At 42.3% G+C, this 20,744-nt stretch overlaps 1 protein-coding gene across 1 annotated transcript in view; it reads left to right on the top strand.

The window, feature by feature from the left end:
• Nucleotides 1-20,744, top strand: part of COL22A1 (collagen type XXII alpha 1 chain) — a 900,581-nt gene that overhangs the window by 106,372 nt on the left and 773,465 nt on the right. Inside the window, exons 2-3 of the mRNA XM_069220797.1 lie at nt 710-854; nt 10,082-10,648. Of these exons, the coding sequence (XP_069076898.1) occupies nt 764-854; nt 10,082-10,648 (658 nt within the window). The 5' untranslated portion in view covers nt 710-763. The remainder of the gene's footprint in view (nt 1-709; nt 855-10,081; nt 10,649-20,744) is intronic.

Below are 20,744 nucleotides of genomic sequence, written 5' to 3'. Positions count from 1 at the left end.
TTATGCATGTGTTCATTTACGTTTCAGAAAGCTACATTTTTAATAAACTTGGTCATTGTTCTTCGGCAGCGGCAAACATTTTTGGTTAATATTTCGATTTAGTCACTTTCCTTTGTACATCAAGTCAAGCGATACTGCTCCAATCCCACAAATTCCTTTCTGTACATTGATAGTGCTCATGTTCTGTGAATATTTTTGGTGCATGAGGACATTGGTATAAAATCTGCATCAGATAGAGGGTTGGGCAGATACCTGTGCAAGTAACACCTATTTTAGCTTCTTGTTACGGTAAAAACACACAGGACAATATCTTCTGCTGCAGCAGCAAAACATGGTAAAACATGCAGACGCAGCAGAACATAGCAAATTTGTAACACTATTGATGCACATCTCAATCTACTGTGTATGCTTTATAGGTATGCTATTATTTATATATGTATGTAACGTTACATAAATAGCAAGGCACTATTCAGCAAGCAATGGATGCGTGTAGTAAGGGAAGAGATTACAGACATGCGCAATAGTGATGTTTATCATGTGCAGTGGGTGAGAAAGACAGCAAAACTGTTGTACTACAGCGATTAAGTTTGTGTCTAAACTATTCCATTAGCAGTCTTTTTTAGAGGTGTTGTAGAATACTTTTGAGATAGTACTTTGTAGTTCATTGCTTTTTCTCTAATATCTTCGCTTTTGTCTTGGATTTCTTCAGACAGTTGGATGCATCGGTAACTGCTTTTCAAGCGTGGAAAAGGGGGCGAGAGACATGGTGCTTTCTGGAAGTTGCCGGCTACATCTTGTTCTGATCATTTTTGTATTGGTCTGGGATGGAGGAAGGACACAGGTACAAAGAGCAGGTAAGTCATGCCTTTCACACACAGGGGTGAATGATTGTGGTGTCCCCATATGTTTAGGTGTTTGACAAGCTCATCAAAAAGTTGTACTCCCACAACCTCTAGAAATGTTTGCATCCTTCAATGAAATGGACTCCTATAAAGACCCTATAGAAATGAGACATGTAGTCCTTACTTCTGCCAGTGGTTGCAGGTAGTGGGCACTAAGATATTTTGGGGGACAGAGATTTGTTTATAATGGTCAGTCTCTGTCGCAGAGCAAGCACATCAGGCCTTTATCCTTGTTCATTAACTTGTCACATAACCAAATAAACCCTGCTGAGCATAAGCATTCTCCAAGGCAAAAAGTGTAGTACAAGCACACGCAAGCTCACAGCTCCTGCACAGTCAAAATCTATACATAAGGAAATATTTTCTCTCCCTGTAAAGGTGTTGTGGGAAGTTATTTGCTACATTTCTTTGTGGTACAAGTTATATCTCAATGAATGATGTGTGTGTGCTATTGTGAACGTGGCATAGAGTTTGAACCAACTAACCTTAGGGTTGGCCTGTTCCCTCCTTATGAACTATGTGTGGTGTCTATTTATACATTTTGTGTAAATAGTTTCGCTTTTCTAATTTCTCCGTCAGTGATCCCAGTGTGTGTGTTTCTTTAGTCCAAGTCGCATCTGGACGCACACACCTGTACCTGTTACTAGAATCTGCAGACTCTATTCCAATTCCTTTTCAATCCTTTACTTAAGATGCTTTGTTGTAGAGATTTCCACATGTTGGTCAATCCATCAAGGCTCCTCAGCTCTAAATAGCAGCCTGCCAGAGTGTAGTTATACGGACTTAGCTCCAGACCAGATGTGGTGTTTCTACTTAACATCTGTTAGTTGACTGAAATATATTAGAGTCTGGACACTCTACATTCTTGAAGCCAGATTAGCATATCAGATGATATATGAGCTTCCTCCATATAGTCAAACGTCAGATTCATCTTCTGTGATTGTATCCTTTCTAAATGCAAATGTCTCCATTGCCTTGTGGATGGGCTGCCCTGTTTGTCCATACGTGGTACACTTTATTGGAGTCTTAGATGCCTCAATAGCATTATTCTGATAGACGAGACAATAAGGTTGCTCCCACTTTTGATGACTGTGTGCCAATTGGGGCATACACTGCAGGTACTAGCAAAGTCTATTTAATGATAAATGCACACAAGGTGAAGACATTTAAGAAGATGTGACCTGGAGGCTAGAACGGTGGATTCCGGCTTCGGTTCAGCATCCAACGATTCCGGCACATCACTTTGCTCCATTAAACAAAAAATGCAACAAAAAAAGAAAATAAACCCCTGCTCTGAAACCTTGTTTTATTGTTTCACGTAAGCTTTCCATGTACATCTAGAAGGTTTACTCCACATGGGCGCTGCAGTATAAACGTATGCATGCCTTTCAACAACCCACGTGCATGCAAGTTGTGGGAAGTGTGAGGAAAAGTGAGAATTGATCAAGGAACTCCTAGACATTGGGCCATATTTATCAACATTTCATGCAACGCAACACACCAAGTCACCTTGCTGCGCTGTGTGAAAGGGAGAGGACAGGAATGCACCGTATCTAACATAACATGGCCCATTCCTGCGCTACCACACAAACTGCTGCCTACTGCCAACGCCGGCACCCTTGCACTGTGGAACAAGGCGTCTGCACTGTAGGCAGGATTGTTTATGAGCAGGAAGGGGCACCTTACTACACAAAAACAATCCTCGTGAGGTTTTTTCCTCTTTCTACAAATGCCGCACAATGCGGTACATATAGAAAGAGAAAGAAACAAGGAGAAATGAAGATATTTCTCCTTGTTACGCCTCCTCTGGAGGGCGTAGCATTCTGACACATCCCCAGGTCTACCAGTGTTGGTAAATCTGGGAATGCTTCAGGATCCATGGATAGATGCATGGGAACATCCACGTTCCACCCACGGAACGCCCCCACCATGCACAGTAATGCTAAACTTGTGCTGCCTTGCGTTACTCCAGATTTACCAAGCCACATAGAGCTAGGTAAGGTGGCCTTGCGTGGATCAGTAAATCGCATCTAGGTTCTGCGTCGCCCTTGCAACCCCTTCCATGGTGCAAGAGCAACGCAACACATTGATAAATATGCCCCATCATCTAGATTTAATTCAATAACTGAACCCTCCCATTCAGTTTTCAGAATATCACACAATACAAATGCAGGCATGCTAGGCATGGAACCCACCTGTGAAATCTTAAAAGATGATGTTTCCAGCTGCATGGCAGGTACAGATTCCTCACTGCCCCAGATTTCTATTTAAACATCTCATCCATATACCTGGATTTGCAGTGTTCCACAAACACAACCATTATTGCAGCTTGTGGAAACTAGAACCTGTCTCTCTGTCCTTCAAATGTTTTGCAAAAATAGCCAAATATGTCTCTTTCTGTTTGGGATGCCAGTGATAAGTTCTCAAAACACAAAATCCCTTCTTTAGCTTACTGATATGAAAGACATTTTTCTAATAACCATGTTACTTTTACCATGCCAGTTCCATTCCGGTTAGTGAGATGTCAGTTCTGCAGCTAGGGCCATATGTCTAGTGAAAAAGCTGCGTTATTGACTGGCCCCGGAGCCAATAATTCTACAGTCAGGGCTTTAGGTTGGACAATAACTAAAAACTGACTTTGAAATCCATATTCATGTCCTAACTTTAGTGGCAAAAACCTGATCGATTTATCAGCAATGGCTGTAAAACATTTAAGGTAATCAGCTTCAGCTATTCAATCCTTGTTTACATTTCACATATTTAAGTTACTCTTCCATTGCCTAAGAGTATTTGATTTTTTCAAGATGTTGTAGGATAATTTTCCTGCAATAGATGACTGTTGTGTAGCTCATGCTGTGAAGTGAGTCGCTTAAAGTTGCAAGGGTAGGTTAAGGTTGCCAGTGGGCGTTCCCGAGGCAGCATGATTGGTACCTCTGGGTTTGAGGCTGAAGTTACTGCACATTTCCCACAGAGCCCTCTGGCATGTCACAAAGTTGTTCAGACTGCATGCCCATCTAATCCTTGGCCTCTCTGCAGACCGTACAGAGTAAGGGACACATATGTGCCAAATGTAATAGTGGGAAAGTGTATAAAGGAGGTACAAATCTATTGAAATATGGAAACCACTAAAGACAAAGAAAATGTAATGCTTCCAGGAGAGTGGTGGGTCGTGTGAAGGGAATGGGTGTGTAATGGAAGAAATGGCAGGAAGTAGGTGCAAAAGAGAGAAAATAAAAAATCAGTAGTGAAGAGGAAAGAAATGACACGTGAGATATACAAATAAAGCATTTCAGAAAAATTCTAGGAGAAAAAGGGCATAAGCGTCTAACAGAATGAGAGACACGAAGAGGAAAGTGGCGCGCAAGAGAGGATGTGAGTGATGGAGATACTCCAAAAACTACCACCATCTCCACACATCTTAGTAGTGTCCAATCACACTCTCGTATTCTCAGAAGTTAAACTTTTTTAAATCGATGTTTTTACAACTAAATCCATGTAACTCATGCATCTAAGATGCACTGGTAAAGTCAATAGGTGTAGCTTGTTCCTGGCATATATTCGTTGTATGATAACTCAGGGTGCAATAACTGAACCTCATTGCATATCGCACAAGATTGTGGCAATCCACTTTAAAGAACTGAACTTGGTTTGTATTTCTTCCACAAATGCCAGCAAAGCCGCTCAGTGCATTATAACATGGTCATTAATAAAACTAAATTAAAATACCGAAAGTAACACCTTAAATTCTCAGTAAAATAATTAACACTAGCATGACTACCAGCAAGAGAGTTTCCATAAAACATAGAGCTCCCACCAACCTGGGAAACTGAAAGCACCGAGGCCCTGAATTTGAGTGGGAGAATTTTGAGTTGGGTGGTATGTAATGCATGTCGGTATTACCAAGTTCGCTAAATTCCTCACCCTTGTTCAAACATTCTGGAATTTTACAGTGGAAAAGTTACAGTATTTACCTTACCAGGCACATTTTGGTGAGTTACGCATGCGTGCTACGCCTCAACAACTGGGGATAGGCACTAATTATCGAACCAGGTACGTGCTGTATGCTGGGGAATCATTACTTAACAAATGTGATAATTAGCAGTCGCTACTCTAACAAAGTATGAATCGGGACCCTAATGTGTGAGGCTGAGAGTGGCACCATTTGGGAGGTGATGGCATGCAGCATTTCAGTTGCAGCAGTGTAGCTACTTTTGGACAGGACCTTGTGATTTTATTTATGTACTTTCACCATTTGCCACGATCAAAGAAGTATCCAGAAAATTATAATACCCCCACTTTGAACCAAAGCTCTTATGGCACCAAGCAACCGGAGCAAGTCATTGCGACCCTCTACACAAGAACTTACTTGACTCTTCCATCTAAGCATCTATCCATTCATCTTTTCATCTTTCCATCCACCCCACTGATCATCACCATTTCACCTTTACATTCTGTTATCACAACAGTGACAGATATCCTGTCCTCCGAACTGTAAGTCCCATACGATACAATGGGATTTATATTTAGGCGGATGGGAAATCCGTCACTGTTGTGACAGAGTAACCCATCCACCAAGAACTAAATCAGGCCCCTAGTCTTTCATTCAACATTGACTGTCATCATTACGTCCATCTGTCAGCCCATCCATATCCAGACCTTTCCATCTATCTTCAAACCTGTCAAACATATTCATCCTTTCACTCGGTTATCCATTGTTTCAGTTATCCATCCTCCTTTCATCCATTCTTCCATCCATCCTGTCAGTGATCCATCTATTCTTTCGATCATCCATCTCCTATTCCATACATACATCCTCCCTTTCACTCATCCATCCATCTTTTCACTCTTCCATCCACCCTTAGACCCATCTATCAACTCATCCATCCATTTACCCTTTAATTTATCCATTCATCGACCCACCCTTTTATCCAGACGTCTATTTGCCCTCCCTTTCACTCATCCATCTATTCTTTCACTTATTCATACTTGCATCCACACTTTCACTCACCAAGCCATCCTTTCATGTATCCTTTCATCCATTTGTTCACTCATCCATCTGTCTACGCTTTCACTCCTTCCATCCATCCATTTACCATCCTTTCTCTCATCACTTTCTCTCATTCACCCATCCATTCACCCTTTCCGCCAACCATCTATCCTTCCTCCCTTTCACTCATCCATCCCTTCACTCCTTCATCCATGCATCTATGCATTCACCTTTTCAATCACACGTCCATCCATCATCCTTCCATCCACCCATCCATTTACCCTTCCACTCATCCATCCATACTTTTACTCATTTCTCCATCCAACCATTCACCCTTTCACTCTTCCTTACATCCAATCTTTCATCTAGCTATCCGTCCATCCTCCCTTTCATTTAATCATCCATTTTTTCACTCATCCATTCTTACATGCATCCTTTCATTCATACATCCATTCATGCATTCAATCACCTTCTTCCTCCACTCATCCACTATCCATTTACCCTTTCACTCATCATCCATCTATCCTTTTTCTCATCATCCATCCATCATTTCACACATCCATCCATCCTTCCCCCTTTCACTCATCTATCCTTACATCAATCCTTTCACTCATTCATCTATGCATCTATCCATCCATCAATTTCACTCATCCATCATTATCCATCCATTATCCATCCAGCCATCCATCTTTTCACTCACTCATTTTCCCACCCTTTCAAATTAATTATGAGCCTTTGTCTCCCAAGTTGCAGGACAAGGCCCATCAAAAACCCCACCCACACTGTGGCTGCTAAAGCGGGGGTTGACGACGCCCCGGGCCACGATGAATGGGAAACCAGCCACCCAGTGCCTCACTCTCTGGTGCACTTCTCCTATAAACGTATTAGTGGGCGTGAAATTACAGCAATAAGAAAGCAGTTACTGCTCATTTGATTGCCAAGATACCTTAATTGGTTCTGCTATGCAGCATGTCAGTGCAGAGAATGAGGCCCTCACGGAGGACAAGGGGTAGGAAGGAGTGACATCTACACTGCCATTCCTGCTCTGCTATGCCAAGCTTTCTTTGAGACCTCATCGTCTGTGGCATCTTCTTCAAGGCTACCCACACTGACCGGCTCAGGCTTCTCGTGGCTGTGGGCAGTGCAGCAGGCAGCCCTCGCTGATCCGGAGATGGGGTGGACAGAGGGAAGGGAATCTAAAAGGTTAGGGCTGAGTGAGGCATTTGTGTGAAATGTGTGAGCCGTGGAGGGCAGCGCCCTTATGAACTGGCCTAGCAATTATAATTCCTAGTACCAGAATCTATCCAACCACACATTACTGATATTAAAGATGAATTGTATGTGTAGCCTCTTTGAGAGAGGCGGTGACCTGGTATTCAGTAGGTCTAGTGTTGATCAGATATTAGGATTTTTTCTCACAATTGGCGGAAGCAACCTTCTTCTTACTAAGCAAGGCCATTATTACTCTAGCATTTTCAACTTCCAAAAATACCAAAGGAGTAATTCAAACAGATCTGCATGTAGCTGCACACATTTTTCAAAATGTGCAAGCCCTGGTTCATAACTTTTACATAGATATTTCAAGGGATTCTTTATCCTAGTGCATATGTGCACAACAGATCCCTAGTGAACATACATCAACTGGACACTCACCTGGCTCACTTCAGTGTGTACCCAACCTTAAAGTTTCACAAAAGTAATGAAAGCATGTTTTTTTTTTAAAATGGTGTTGTAAATTGCTAGACGAGGCCTGCAGAGAACTATGGCTGCAGGTAGAAATTAGGATGGGGGTATTGCCTAATTAAGTGAAGATTCAGTACTTGGGCATACAGAATTAGAGGCAGTGCTCTATTTGTAAAAGAATGCGTGCTGCGTCCAAAGTTTAGTTCAGAAGTCCGAGGCCGGCTCTATCAAAAATCAGGAAGCTGAGTACCAGGGCTGCGTTGTCTGGTTTTCACTTCATACCTCTTTAATCCCCCACCAGATACTCCCTGCCTCTTTACCTCACTCATGAAGGTAATTTCCCCCTCGGCTTTCTCCATTCGTCACTGTATTTCTTTATCTTCCGACTTCTTTTGTGTTTTTCTCTCTCTTGCTTTGGATCAAAGTCTGTTGAAAAATAAGTGCTTGTCCCTAAAAATGAATGTGACCACCGGCTCAAATTAAGCATAGGTTATAGGTAGAGTACAGGTGTACTTAATTTGCATTTACAGTCTACATTTGAGTTTTTTTTTATGTTTTTGCAAATCGATGAGGATGGCAGCCTTGAAGAATTAGGTCCAAGATGTTTTTGTGGTTATTTGTTTTTTGGTAGGGCATATAAAGATGTTTATTAGCATCAAATAGCAAATTGTATCACTTTTTTAATTTTTTATTCAGAATCATCAAAGGCACATCCTATATCTGGTGCAATGAAGGTCATTGTAAAAAGTATTTTGAACAAATACTCCAAAATGTGCAAAGAATCAGAAACATTAAACATCTCCTAGCGCATGTTCTATTTTATGTTAAAAAAAAATCTCCCAACTAAACTACCTCATCCCAAGCCAAGAAGAACAATGCACTAACTTATTCCAACTAAAGGCTAAATGAGCAGTTCACTTAAACATTATCAGAAGAAAGTAAAGTAGATTGGCCTTGTGAATCATAGGGTGTTCGATACAATAGAAAAGGCCCAGCAGGCTACCATCAAGGCATTCAGGTGTAGAACCATATTTTATATTGAGCCAGGCTTGTGTCTACAGCACAAAAGTGGTAACAAGGAAACTTTCTTCTCGTCTTTCCCTGTACTAATCCACCACTACTCCTTTTGGGGTTTTGGACTAGTATGCTACTCCCCGAAAACCTCTTTGACGCCTCATGAGTAGTATGCGCTATAGAATTACAATTACAATTTCGCCTGTGCTGTCCTAATTAAAGTTTCTCTCTGCTTCTGTCTAGTTCAGTCTTCCTGCCACTATTCCAAAGATTCACTCTAGTTACCTCTGTCTCCAATAAACTCTCTATAACTCTAATCCAGGCATGTGCAGTGTCGTGTACTTTAAATCATGGAAATATTTTTGTTATTTAGAAGAGGAAGAGCATTCGAGCACTGTACAAAATGGGGGTTGGGTGATGCGAAACAATTCAAGATACTGTACATCCAACATGGGGTTACACATTCCAATTGCACATTTATAGAACATTGCACCTGCTTCTAATCTTAGTGTTTTGCGACAATCACATGATTTATAATGTAAGCTTTTCATTTCCTATTTTCTGTAGCATTCATTTTAGGTACTTATTGTCTGGTATAGCCTGGTTCAGAGTGTTGGACATTACATTTTGAGGGGGTAGAGCCGACCATGTGTTCAGTTTCGCTTTAATATTACAATGATACTATTTGAGCATCAGTACTGTGCACAAGTACTATAGTGAACGTGGAATTGTTGTACAATTGCATCATATTACAGAGAAATACTCGTAATTTATCTGAGAGGGAGGAGAAGGTGGAAGTTGAGACCACAAAGGAGGGTTGTAGCAACATCATCAGGGGCTCCTCTGTAAGCAAAGAAACATCCTCTCCAGTCTGCAACTAGGACAACAAAAATAGCCATAAGTGCAGTGAATAGGCTCTTGCACCCCTGGGCCCAGGTGCCAATGCACCTGCTGCACTAACGCTAGCCACCCTTACCCTCAGCACCCTGTATTAAAGGGTTGTACATATCAAGGATGCAAATAGCGAATCAATCATTTATTCCCTTACAGTCTCACTGGTGTTATTAAAGTAAATCGGACAATGAAACTTTAGTTCTGCCCTCTAGGCGCACACTGCCTTCCTTCTTCACCTTTCTGAATTTCGAAAATTCCTTTTCTGCAGAATACAGTGTTGCTCTCCCCCTCGCCTCTTGGCAGCTTTGGAAAAGCCTGGAAAAACAAGCGTGCTCACAAGATCCGGCACACATAATTGACAAGGGGGTGGGAAACTATAAATTGCAGTATACCATTTAACAAGAGCCTTCAGTTCTTGTGTAGGCATGTTGGGAATGTGACGTTAGAGCAGATCTTGGGAGGCACAGCCACTGCCACTTTGCTGCTCATGTCGACAGAACCTCCCTGTGGATTGCATCTTGCTCGGAAATGTCCTGGGAAATAGGCTATGCAACCTTTATCTTCCACCTTTTCTCAACAGTCTCTTCTATTGCCTTCACAGGGTGCAAGAATGTCCACTACGACCTGATCTTCATCTTGGACACCTCGTCCAGCGTGGGGAAAGAGGACTTCGAGAAGGTGCGGCAGTGGGTGTCCAACCTGGTGGAAACCTTTGAGATTGGCCCAGAAAAGACGCGTGTGGGAGTTGTGCGCTACAGTGGTAAACCAACTACTGAATTTGATCTGGGGCGGTACCAAACACTTGAGGACATCAAAGCAGCCGCGAGGAACATCAAATATTATGGTGGGAATACAAATACGGGGGATGCGCTCCGATACATCACTACGTACAGTTTCTCAGAGGAGGCAGGAGGGCGGCCAGATGAACGGGCCATTAAAAAGGTGGCCATCCTTTTGACCGATGGAAGGAGCCAGGACTATGTCTTAGAACCTGCTACGGCAGCACACAAAGCTGGGATAAGGATCTTCGCTGTTGGTGTTGGGGAGGCCTTAAGGGAGGAGCTGGATGAAATTGCATCTGACCCCAACTCTGCACATGTCTTCCATGTTTCTGACTACAACGCGATTGACAAAATCAGAGGGAAGCTGAGGAGACGACTCTGTGAAAGTAGGTGAAAACTCCACTTATACTTCTTAGAAGTTCCTTACGTATATTGCAATGGAGCAGGTGCATGGCGGGAATGTGACACACTGTCTCCTAGTATGTGAGCTCACTGCACTTATTATTCATTCTTTCAATAGACTTCATCTGGTTCAGCCTTTCAATTTACTCTAAATTTGCAACACACTGCTGCCTGATTCACTCTATTCGCTCAAAAGTAGAAAGTAGAGTCCTCAGTCCTGTCTCATGTTCTGAAAGCTGTTATAGGTTACATTGTGTGGTGTATGCATTTAAACAAAGACTTAATTCTGCATCTAATCATAATTACAAGCTGAAGCTGAAAAAAGACCCCATTGTGAGCTCTCCCATGTCCTGAGACAGTGGAAACACCTTCATGCCTGCTTTACTGGAGGGGTCGGAGTGTGGAATAGCATTCAGAACCAGTTTTTATATAAACTCTCAGCTTTGAAAGTAAACCCTGTAAGGATGGTGGGAGAAGGGTCCAGGCGTGGGAATAGGTGTAAAACATGAATGGGACTGGAGTGTAACTGATGGTTTGTTGAAATTCTTAAAAGAGGACAGTGAAGTAGCTGTAAAGTTAAAAGTTATGCGAGATTGAACTGGCCATAATTAATTAAATTTGTTTGGCTCTAAAGTGACGTTTAACTCACTTTAAAGCACTATATGAAGAAGAGATTATGAAACTATGGAGAAGAAATGTTAATCAACAGGGGTGAGGTAGAAAATAGGAGCTGGTCAGTACAAGTAGGGGTACAGTTTGCAACGGGGCGAACCCTTCGGCGGGGCGGAAGGGGGGGCATGGGATGGGCAGGGGGTGGGGGTGTTGTGAATGGAGGGAGCTGCCCTCAGTAGACCAGAAGACAGCACGGAAGAAGTGTGTCTTCGACCCCTTTAACAGTGGCTTTGGGAGGTTTCAAAAATGCTTTGAAATTGATCTCAGTTTTACTTAGAGTGGCATTACAATGTCAACCCCATACGCTCTGAAGACACGTTTTGTTACTGTTTACGAGTCCGTATGAAGTCCATAGCAATCTGCTGTTTAACCTACTCATTTTGTATTGATGTACATCAGCTGCACTTATAGCGCCACGTGCAGCACACGCTTCTTCAGGGCGCTTTCTGGAGAGAAGATCTGAGGAGGCGTGGGCTGCTCAGACAGGTCACGACCTCAGTTCGAATGCCTGTGTAAAACAGACATGTTCAGGTAGTGATAAGGTTTGGCTTTTCCCGCGCACACTGACACCCTCAGGGTCTGGTGGTTCTGGGAGCAGCAGAGAAGCGGCCCCGTGTAGTGATCGAAGTGGAGAGTGACTTACACTTTCAGGAGTGAGAATGGCTGCTAGTGTCTTGCAAAGCTCAGCGTGGATGGTACTTCTATTGGGCAGACATAGAAGCCCTGTGCTGCAAGGCCAGACCCTCCGAATTACTAAAGGGAAGGCCCAGGAGCGGGCACAATGGGGTGGTGGCTGGTGATCTTTAAAAGGGGCGACCATAACAGCTGCCCCAAACCTGACTTCCTTGAGGGCCATTCGAGACGTTGTGCCCAAGAAAAGTTTGAAAAATATGGGGTCAAATTATCCATTTTAAAACATAGCTTTCATACATATTTGTTAGAAAGCCTTTGGTGTGCCAAGCCAATGAATCTGTTAGTGCCCCACCTGTGTAAATTATTACCTCTTCTGTGCCAGGGTCAGCATTTTGTCATGGGCATCTTCCATATGCCATTACTGCCACTTATTCCAAGAAACATGGGTGGCCCATGTGCCAAAAATGTTCTCTATCATTTTCTCACTGTGCCTGCCCTCCTCACCCCAGGCCATGTTTGTCCTCTCTAATGCCAAGAATTAGTCCCAGTAATCCAGGACCAGCACTGTGCCATGGGGATCCCATATGTTAAATATTATCTTTAGGATGCGAGTGTCTGCATTTTATCACAGATGCTCCTGTGCAAGAATTACTTTGGAGAGTGACAGCATGACTGTACTATTCGTCTGGGCACTGTCGCTAGTCACATATGAAGCAGCGGTTAGGCATGTCAGACCCGTTAGCCCAGGGCTCGAACTTTGTCATTTCTGGAAAATCTAACTCCTAGCTGGCACAGGTGTCTCAAAGTGCCTGCATTAGATATCAGACAGTTTCAAAGTGCTCGCATTAGATATCAGACAGTTTCAAAGTGCCTGCATTAGATATCAGACAGTGTCAAAGTGCCTGCATTAGATATCAGACAGTTTCAAAGTGCCTGCATTAGAAATCAGACAGTGTCAAAGTGCCTGCATTAGATATCAGATAGTGTCAAAGTGCCTGCATTAGATATCAGACAGTTTCAAAGTGCCTGCATTAGATATCAGACAGTTTCAAAGTGCCTGCATTAGATATCAGACAGTTTCAAAGTGCCTGCATTAGAAATCAGACAGTTTCAAGGTGCCTGCATTAGATATCAGACAGTTTCATTGCCCCAGTCTCCTGCTGCTCGATGCAAGGCTTGGCTTTCTTTTATTGGCCACTGTTAGTATAATAAAACAAGCATTGGGAGAGCCTATAATCTCAGCTTTTGACTACCAATACAGACCTTTTGGCTTTGCTAATGCATTTTGCCTATGGCTTGAGGCATCAGCAAAGACAAATGCCTTTTATTGACGATGTGCAGCAGGAGAAAAAACAAAATAGAAAGAAAAGCGTGATGTTGTGTACGCTTGCATGCATCACTGCATATGCACAAATATATATTTTTTTTAATGCATGTGAAAGCACATTTTACAAAAGGATCAGAGCAGCATGGCAGCAAATCGCAGCTGCTGGGCCCTCCAAAGAATTGTTTTTATTTATTTATTTTTTTAAGATCCCAATAAGTGGATGGGGTGAGCAAAGGAGGAGTGGGTGGGGAGAAGTCAATGTGAGCTGCGGTGATACAGGTGCTGGGGGAGCAAATGATGAAAAGCAAAACAAATAATGGGGTGGGGGACGCAACGGTCAAGCAAGGGAGGAGGGTATCAACTTGGAGCACACAAGGTGAGTGTTTGAGGGGAGGAAACAAGGGAGAGATCATGAAAAAACAAACTCCCCTTGAGTGCTGAAACAAAAATAAAAAAGTTGATCCTTGACTTGAGCAATGGAAGGGTACACAGTAGACAATATAAAGGATGGTAATGAAGCTGTGCTCCAGGGGGGGCACAAACACAAGAAGAGCAAGGATAGCCAGTGAATGAGAAGCAAACAAATGAGACTGATAAGAGAGCCAATAAAGGTATGAAACGAGCTGGTGCAAAGGCCACTGAAAGTATTGTTATTGTCTACAATAGGCCTTCAACAGCAGACAGCTAAAAGCAGGTAGTAGAAAAGACCTAAGTGGGTCAGGAGCCCCAATGTCCATAAGTGTGAATTTTGCAATTGTGTGTGAATGTCACTGGTAAAATGAACCCAGCACTCTGACTGTTTCTTGATGAGGATAAGCTGTTGATCCCTTGAACATCACAAGACTGAGCTGAAAGATGGGTCTCAGTTAAGCTATGTTTGATTACTATTTATTTCAGGGCCTTTACTTCTATTGCTAAAACACCAAACTCTCTCCGACCTCAGAATAACATATATCAAAATGGCATACGCATTCATCTTGCAACATGGTGGCGGTACTTCCAGATATATGTCTCATGCTCTAGCAAGTAACAAACAACCCTAGTCATTGGAAAGTGAACAATGTTTCATTGTTATTACTACTAAATATAGTTGTAAACACATGTGTACTGAAAACTATAAACAAGTGGTATATATCCTAGATTAGACAAGAGTTAATTTACCTCTTATTGGCACTGACCAGTTATACAGATGGTCTCAATCATTAACTATACAGAGGTTTCCAAAACAGCACAATAATCCTGCATTGCCATTTGCACAGAAAATTTAACAAGTTTTTAAATACATCACTGTCAATGTGGAGTAAATACAAAACTGTCAAACTGGAGCAACCACTTTGAGATGCTCAAAAAGTGAGTGGGTGCAATCTTCTGCTTGAAATGGTCCTTTAGTCTCTTGATATTTTCCCTTAATGAAACAGATGTAATAACAAATACTTTAAATAATCTAACAGATTACCCATTCCGCCTTGCCCGAGAGTATTATGAATATAGTATCATTAATTGCTTTTATGATGTGATGTAATCTAATTACATTTTCCTTCTAGGTATTTGTTACTGGTATAAGTATTGTTAGGTCATAAGAACTGCATTTAGTGTGTGAATGATAGCTTTCATGGCTGTTGTGCGAGTTATGGATTGTGGTCCAAACAATACCTTGACAATATCAATAGTTTTTCAGTTTTTAATTCTTACCGTAACTGTCTTTTAAAGGTGAATTACTGAGGCTTTTTAAGCATATTTTAAAGTTGTTATATTCAGCGTTTTGTTATCATATACAGCATCCAAGAGTTCCATGAGCCACCCCCCCTTTCAACCAGCAGCCAACCGGATGTGCACAATATTGGGCCAAGCCCTACACCTAACCCAGTATGGATATCCAGCTTCCTCTGTACACGCCTGACGGCCGTGGGCAACAGGTTTTGGTTGAAAGGCCCGGCGTGCAATGCTCCACTGACAGCCAACCCCGCTGTACATGGTCTGTGAAGTGGTAGTTGGCCACAGTGCCTATCCTTCTTTTTTTTTTTAAACAAATATATTTTGGGGTCTGTAGATCCTAAATGGGATCAGCAGATCTAGGGAAAGCTCCTCTGCCTCTGTGTTGCAGAACCATGCAAGATTCCTGGCCGGTGCTAAAGTTATTAAGGAAACTCTCACCAAACCATAACTACACTGGACCTTTCACCACCCATCCATGCCTTGCTGTGGGTATTCTTTACTGGAATGACTGATCTGAATATGTATATTCTACATATACTAGATGTGCAGAGTATAATATTCTATTTATTACCATTGTTGAGTTTGGGGATGGGCCACGGCTCAAGAGAGTCATGGCCTAAGGTGAGTAATGATGCCCCGCCCCCTCCTTAAAAAGACAGCAAATATCATCTTACATCCTGAACCTCTGCATATATGGTTTATTCCATGGATTTTTTCAAGTGTATTTGTTTTACCAAATGTTATTTAATAAAAACAAAAAACAGAATTCACGGTGTTGAGTTTGTGCAGTAAAGTAGAATGGAACTGAAGAGGCCTTGTGACTATTAGAAGAGTCGCTTCCTTGTGTGAAGTGATTAATACATGCAGTCTTTGACACAGTAAACAGTGCTTGTCAAATATAGGGCCTTTTGTACGACCATCAGACTTTGCCTCTCACAAATTGAGATTTTTAGCAACTTGCAAATTGCGAGCCTCAAACTCTGATGTACAACAGTGTCTGAGACACTGTTTGCAATTCCCAAATGAATCACAAGGGACCTGCTTCATTAGTATTCATGAGGCAAGTCACATTTTGTGACCCATTGGAAATGGCCGGCACTCAGGGATAGTGTCCTACTCGGGTCAGCTCACCACCCTGTCTGTGACAGCCTTTTAAACAAACCAATTTCTTTTTAAATGCAGCTCATTTTCTTTAAAGGAAAACAGAAATTATCTCAAACAAAAAAATGAAAAGTTTTGTTTTAAGTTTTTTAAGAGTAGGCAATGGTCAGTGGGACCACTACCTGCTCTAAAAAAAATGTTGGTGCCCCCATTCACAAAGGGGAAGGGGCCCCTTGCAGACCCCTTCCTGATTGCGAATGGCTTACCGACAATTTATAATTGGTTGCAAAACATTCATACAGTAAGATTTGGTATTAGAAAGGGACGCCCTAAACATGCCCCTTCCTTAAATGCTTTTTGCCATGTACAAAAGGCAAAATGTGACTCGGTAAATTGTTACTGAATCGCATTTTGCCTTTGTGATTCGGTAGCAATTCATCTTTTGTACATAGCAAAAGCATTTTACTGGTCGCAAACAGCCTGATGGGCCACTTGCGACCAGTAAAATGCTTTGTGCATCTGGCCCCAAAATCTCTAATTTGACACTTCCACTGCAGTGATAAAGGTGTGAGTGCTTATTAGTAGAGTTGCTCTAAATGTGTGTTATTAAGCAAGAATTACTTTCAATGCCAATACATAATTAATATATACAGGGAGTGCAGAATTATTAGGCAAATGAGTATTTTGACCACATCATCCTCTTTATGCATGTTGTCTTACTCCAAGCTGTATAGGCTCGAAAGCCTACTACCAATTAAGCATATTAGGTGATGTGCATCTCTGTAATGAGAAGGGGTGTGGTCTAATGACATCAACACCCTATATCAGGTGTGCATAATTATTAGGCAACTTCCTTTCCTTTGGCAAAATGGGTCAAAAGAAGGACTTGACAGGCTCAGAAAAGTCAAAAATAGTGAGATATCTTGCAGAGGGATGCAGCACTCTTAAAATTGCAAAGCTTCTGAAGCGTGATCATCAAACAATCAAGCGTTTCATTCAAAATAGTCAACAGGGTCGCAAGAAGCGTGTGGAAAAACCAAGGCGCAAAATAACTGCCCATGAACTGAGAAAAGTCAAGCGTGCAGCTGCCACGATGCCACTTGCCACCAGTTTGGCCATATTTCAGAGCTGCAACATCACTGGAGTGCCCAAAAGCACAAGGTGTGCAATACTCAGAGACATGGCCAAGGTAAGAAAGGCTGAAAGACGACCACCACTGAACAAGACACACAAGCTGAAACGTCAAGACTGGGCCAAGAAATATCTCAAGACTGATTTTTCTAAGGTTTTATGGACTGATGAAATGAGAGTGAGTCTTGATGGGCCAGATGGATGGGCCCGTGGCTGGATTGGTAAAGTGCAGAGAGCTCCAGTCCGACTCAGACGCCAGCAAGGTGGAGGTGGAGTACTGGTTTGGGCTGGTATCATCAAAGATGAGCTTGTGGGGCCTTTTCGGGTTGAGGATGGAGTCAAGCTCAACTCCCAGTCCTACTGCCAGTTCCTGGAAGACACCTTCTTCAAGCAGTGGTACAGGAAGAAGTCTGCATCCTTCAAGAAAAACATGGTTTTCATGCAGGACAATGCTCCATCACACGCGTCCAAGTACTCCACAGCGTGGCTGGCAAGAAAGGGTATAAAAGAAGGAAATCTAATGACATGGCCTCCTTGTTCACCTGATCTGAATCCCATTGAGAACCTGTGGTCCATCATAAAATGTGAGATTTACAAGGAGGGAAAACAGTACACCTCTCTGAACAGTGTCTGGGAGGCTGTGGTTGCTGCTGCACGCAATGTTGATGGTGAACAGATCAAAACACTGACAGAATCCATGGATGGCAGGCTTTTGAGTGTCCTTGCAAAGAAAGGTGGCTATATTGGTCACTGATTTGTTTTTGTTTTGTTTTTGAATGTCAGAAATGTATATTTGTGAATGTTGAGATGTTATATTGGTTTCACTGGTAATAAAAAATAATTGAAATGGGTATATATTTCTTTTTGTTAAGTTGCCTAATAATTATGCACAGTAATAGTCACCTGCACACACAGATATCCCCCTAACATAGCTAAAACTAAAAACAAACTAAAAACTACTTCCAAAAATATTCAGCTTTGATATTAATGAGTTTTTTGGGTTCATTGAGAACATGGTTGTTGTTCAATAATAAAATTAATCCTCAAAAATACAACTTGCCTAATAATTCTGCACTCCCTGTATATATATACAAAAAAAGCAGACAGAACCCTGTGTAGGTCCCAGGTTTAGGTGGAGAGCAGCTCCAGTAGGAACACCCTGCAACACCAGCTCACCTCAAATGTCTGAGCTAGAAAGGGACAAAGTCTTTTGCCATATGTGCAGCAAAATCTTTAAGGATAGGATTGGCACAGTGCCATCCTTCCCGAGCTGTAAAATGACAAAAGCCTTTCACCACTCCAGGCACAGTATTACAGCTTTAGATTGGTAAAATACCATCCAAGCAACCTGGAATGAGCAAAAGCAACCCTTGTTTCTCTATCATTATAGCTCATCAGAGAGGTTTAGCTTTGTCCAGACACAAGGGGGCACCCAGTATAAGTCAAAACAAAACCCTTTCAGGGTTAGAGTGATGCATCAATCAGCATAGTTCCTAAGTTTAGGTGGGGAGCAGCTCCAGTAAGAGTAGCCTGCAACACCAGTGACACTCTAGATTTGCTCATCTAAAATATCTGCTTTTCTAGCACAGTTTTTAAACAGGATTAGCGCAGTGCCATCCACCCCGAGCTAGGCGTCCCTTCCTAGTATCGAATCGCACTGGCATGTATGAATGTTTCGCGACCAGAATGCAGTCACAAAACATTTGCAGATTACAACCAATTCCAAATTGGTGGTAAGACATTTACATATATATATAATTATATATGCCTAATTTGCAATCAATAGTGCAAAAGCAGTGTGGACTTTGCATGTCCAGCAGTATTACTTTACGGCAGGGACTATTTTGCCATATTGTCATATAAACTATCTTTGTGAGAAATATTGAACAAAGCATTGTAAACCATTTTCATATGAACACCACACAAAAGGTGCATAGAACCTTCACGTAAAAACATCCGAAACATAAATATTGAGTGAGACTTAGTGATCAGCAGGCTAAAAAAAAAGATTTCTGTTCATTAGCTGGGTCCCAGTCTCTCCTACATTCTAACACTCCTCCTCAGACTTCTGCAATCCCATCAGACTTGTCAGGAGTCGCATCTCAAAGTCTCGTCTGCATTTATATTACTTGGAAGGGCATGAGCCCTGGGAGCCCACCCAAGATATTACTCTCTTAGGCCCACAGCTCTCCTTCACTTCTAGTCCCTTGGTGGATCGTCACTATACCTAAATCATAAGGTACCAAGTGTGGGGTTCCTCTTCTGATGTAGCAGATGGTGGACCTCAGTGCAACTCTAAATTAAGTATGTTTAGCCATTGGGGTGTCCCTCATGAGTGTTCAGGGAGTCTGAGGTTACTCCTCTCACCTTCCAATGACTATCGGAATATCTAAATAGCTTCCTCTACAAGTTGTGATCAACTCTATACAACTTCAGCTAAGCTGACTAATATCCTATCAAGCCAATTTCAATGTATCTGATTTTTAGTGCTCAGTGACAGGCAGCCTCTTCTGCTGAATTGCAGAGCTTCTAGGCTGCTAAGGGGCATCACTGTGAATTTCAAAAAAGTATTGTTCCAAGGAACAGGGGCCACACATTAATGATGGTGGAGAAAAAGAGAGAAGACGAAGAAAAAGAAGAGGAAGAGAGAAAAAGAGAGAGAGAGAGTGTGTGTATATATATGTATATATATATATATATATATATAGAGAGAGAGAGAGAGAGAGAGAGAGAGAGAGAGAGAGAGAGGGGTTGTCACAGTCCTATACCACTCGAGCAAGGCACTGAGCTATCTCAGCCCTAAAATGGGCTGCATCCACACAGATGGCATCTCACTGACATAATGGGCCAAGACCTGGCTCATACATTGTTATATGATAGTGAAAGGTCTTCAGTAAAAAGAACAGTCAACAGGATTCAATGATTTTATTTGGAGTCCTTTCTGTTTCGCTGCCACCGACAAGACCGGAATCAGTTATACTTGCAGGAGGGAGAAAGCCTGGGCTCTGCCAGTGAGAACATGGTGCTTAAGGGTGAAAGGCAATGTTGTGGTCACATGTGTGTTCATTTGTGTATAAGGGTATACAAGGAAAGTGTGATGGCAGTGGCACTCTGAGGCACATGATTGCATTGTCCAGTATACAGCACACCAAGACAAACAGTAGCTCTCTGTGCATGGCACACCTCGGCTCGTGGTGTCATTTCCCTGTATAGTTTGATTCGGTTTAGAATGACAGGGCAACCCAAAATACCATGTGAGAACTGGCAGAGCAGTGTGTGCCCGTGAGTGTCCTTCTGCTACACCGAATTACTCTTTAAGGAGCACTCAAAAGTATTGTATTATTAGTTTTTGACCCTGCAGGCACCATGCTGCAGGCCTGTGCCAAGTGGCTAGGCTCTTTCCCTGTCCTGAGGGTGACCCAATCCAATTTGTTTGACACTTTGGGCTCATTATTTAAGCCTGCAAATGTGTTAAGAACCACAAGTATGTGTATGTACTG

The sequence above is a fragment of the Pleurodeles waltl genome, chromosome 2_2, assembly GCF_031143425.1.
Source record: "Pleurodeles waltl isolate 20211129_DDA chromosome 2_2, aPleWal1.hap1.20221129, whole genome shotgun sequence".
NCBI classification, from domain to species: domain Eukaryota; kingdom Metazoa; phylum Chordata; class Amphibia; order Caudata; family Salamandridae; genus Pleurodeles; species Pleurodeles waltl.
Note: the sequence above shows the minus strand (reverse complement) of the source record. Positions and strands in the feature narration are given on the sequence as shown.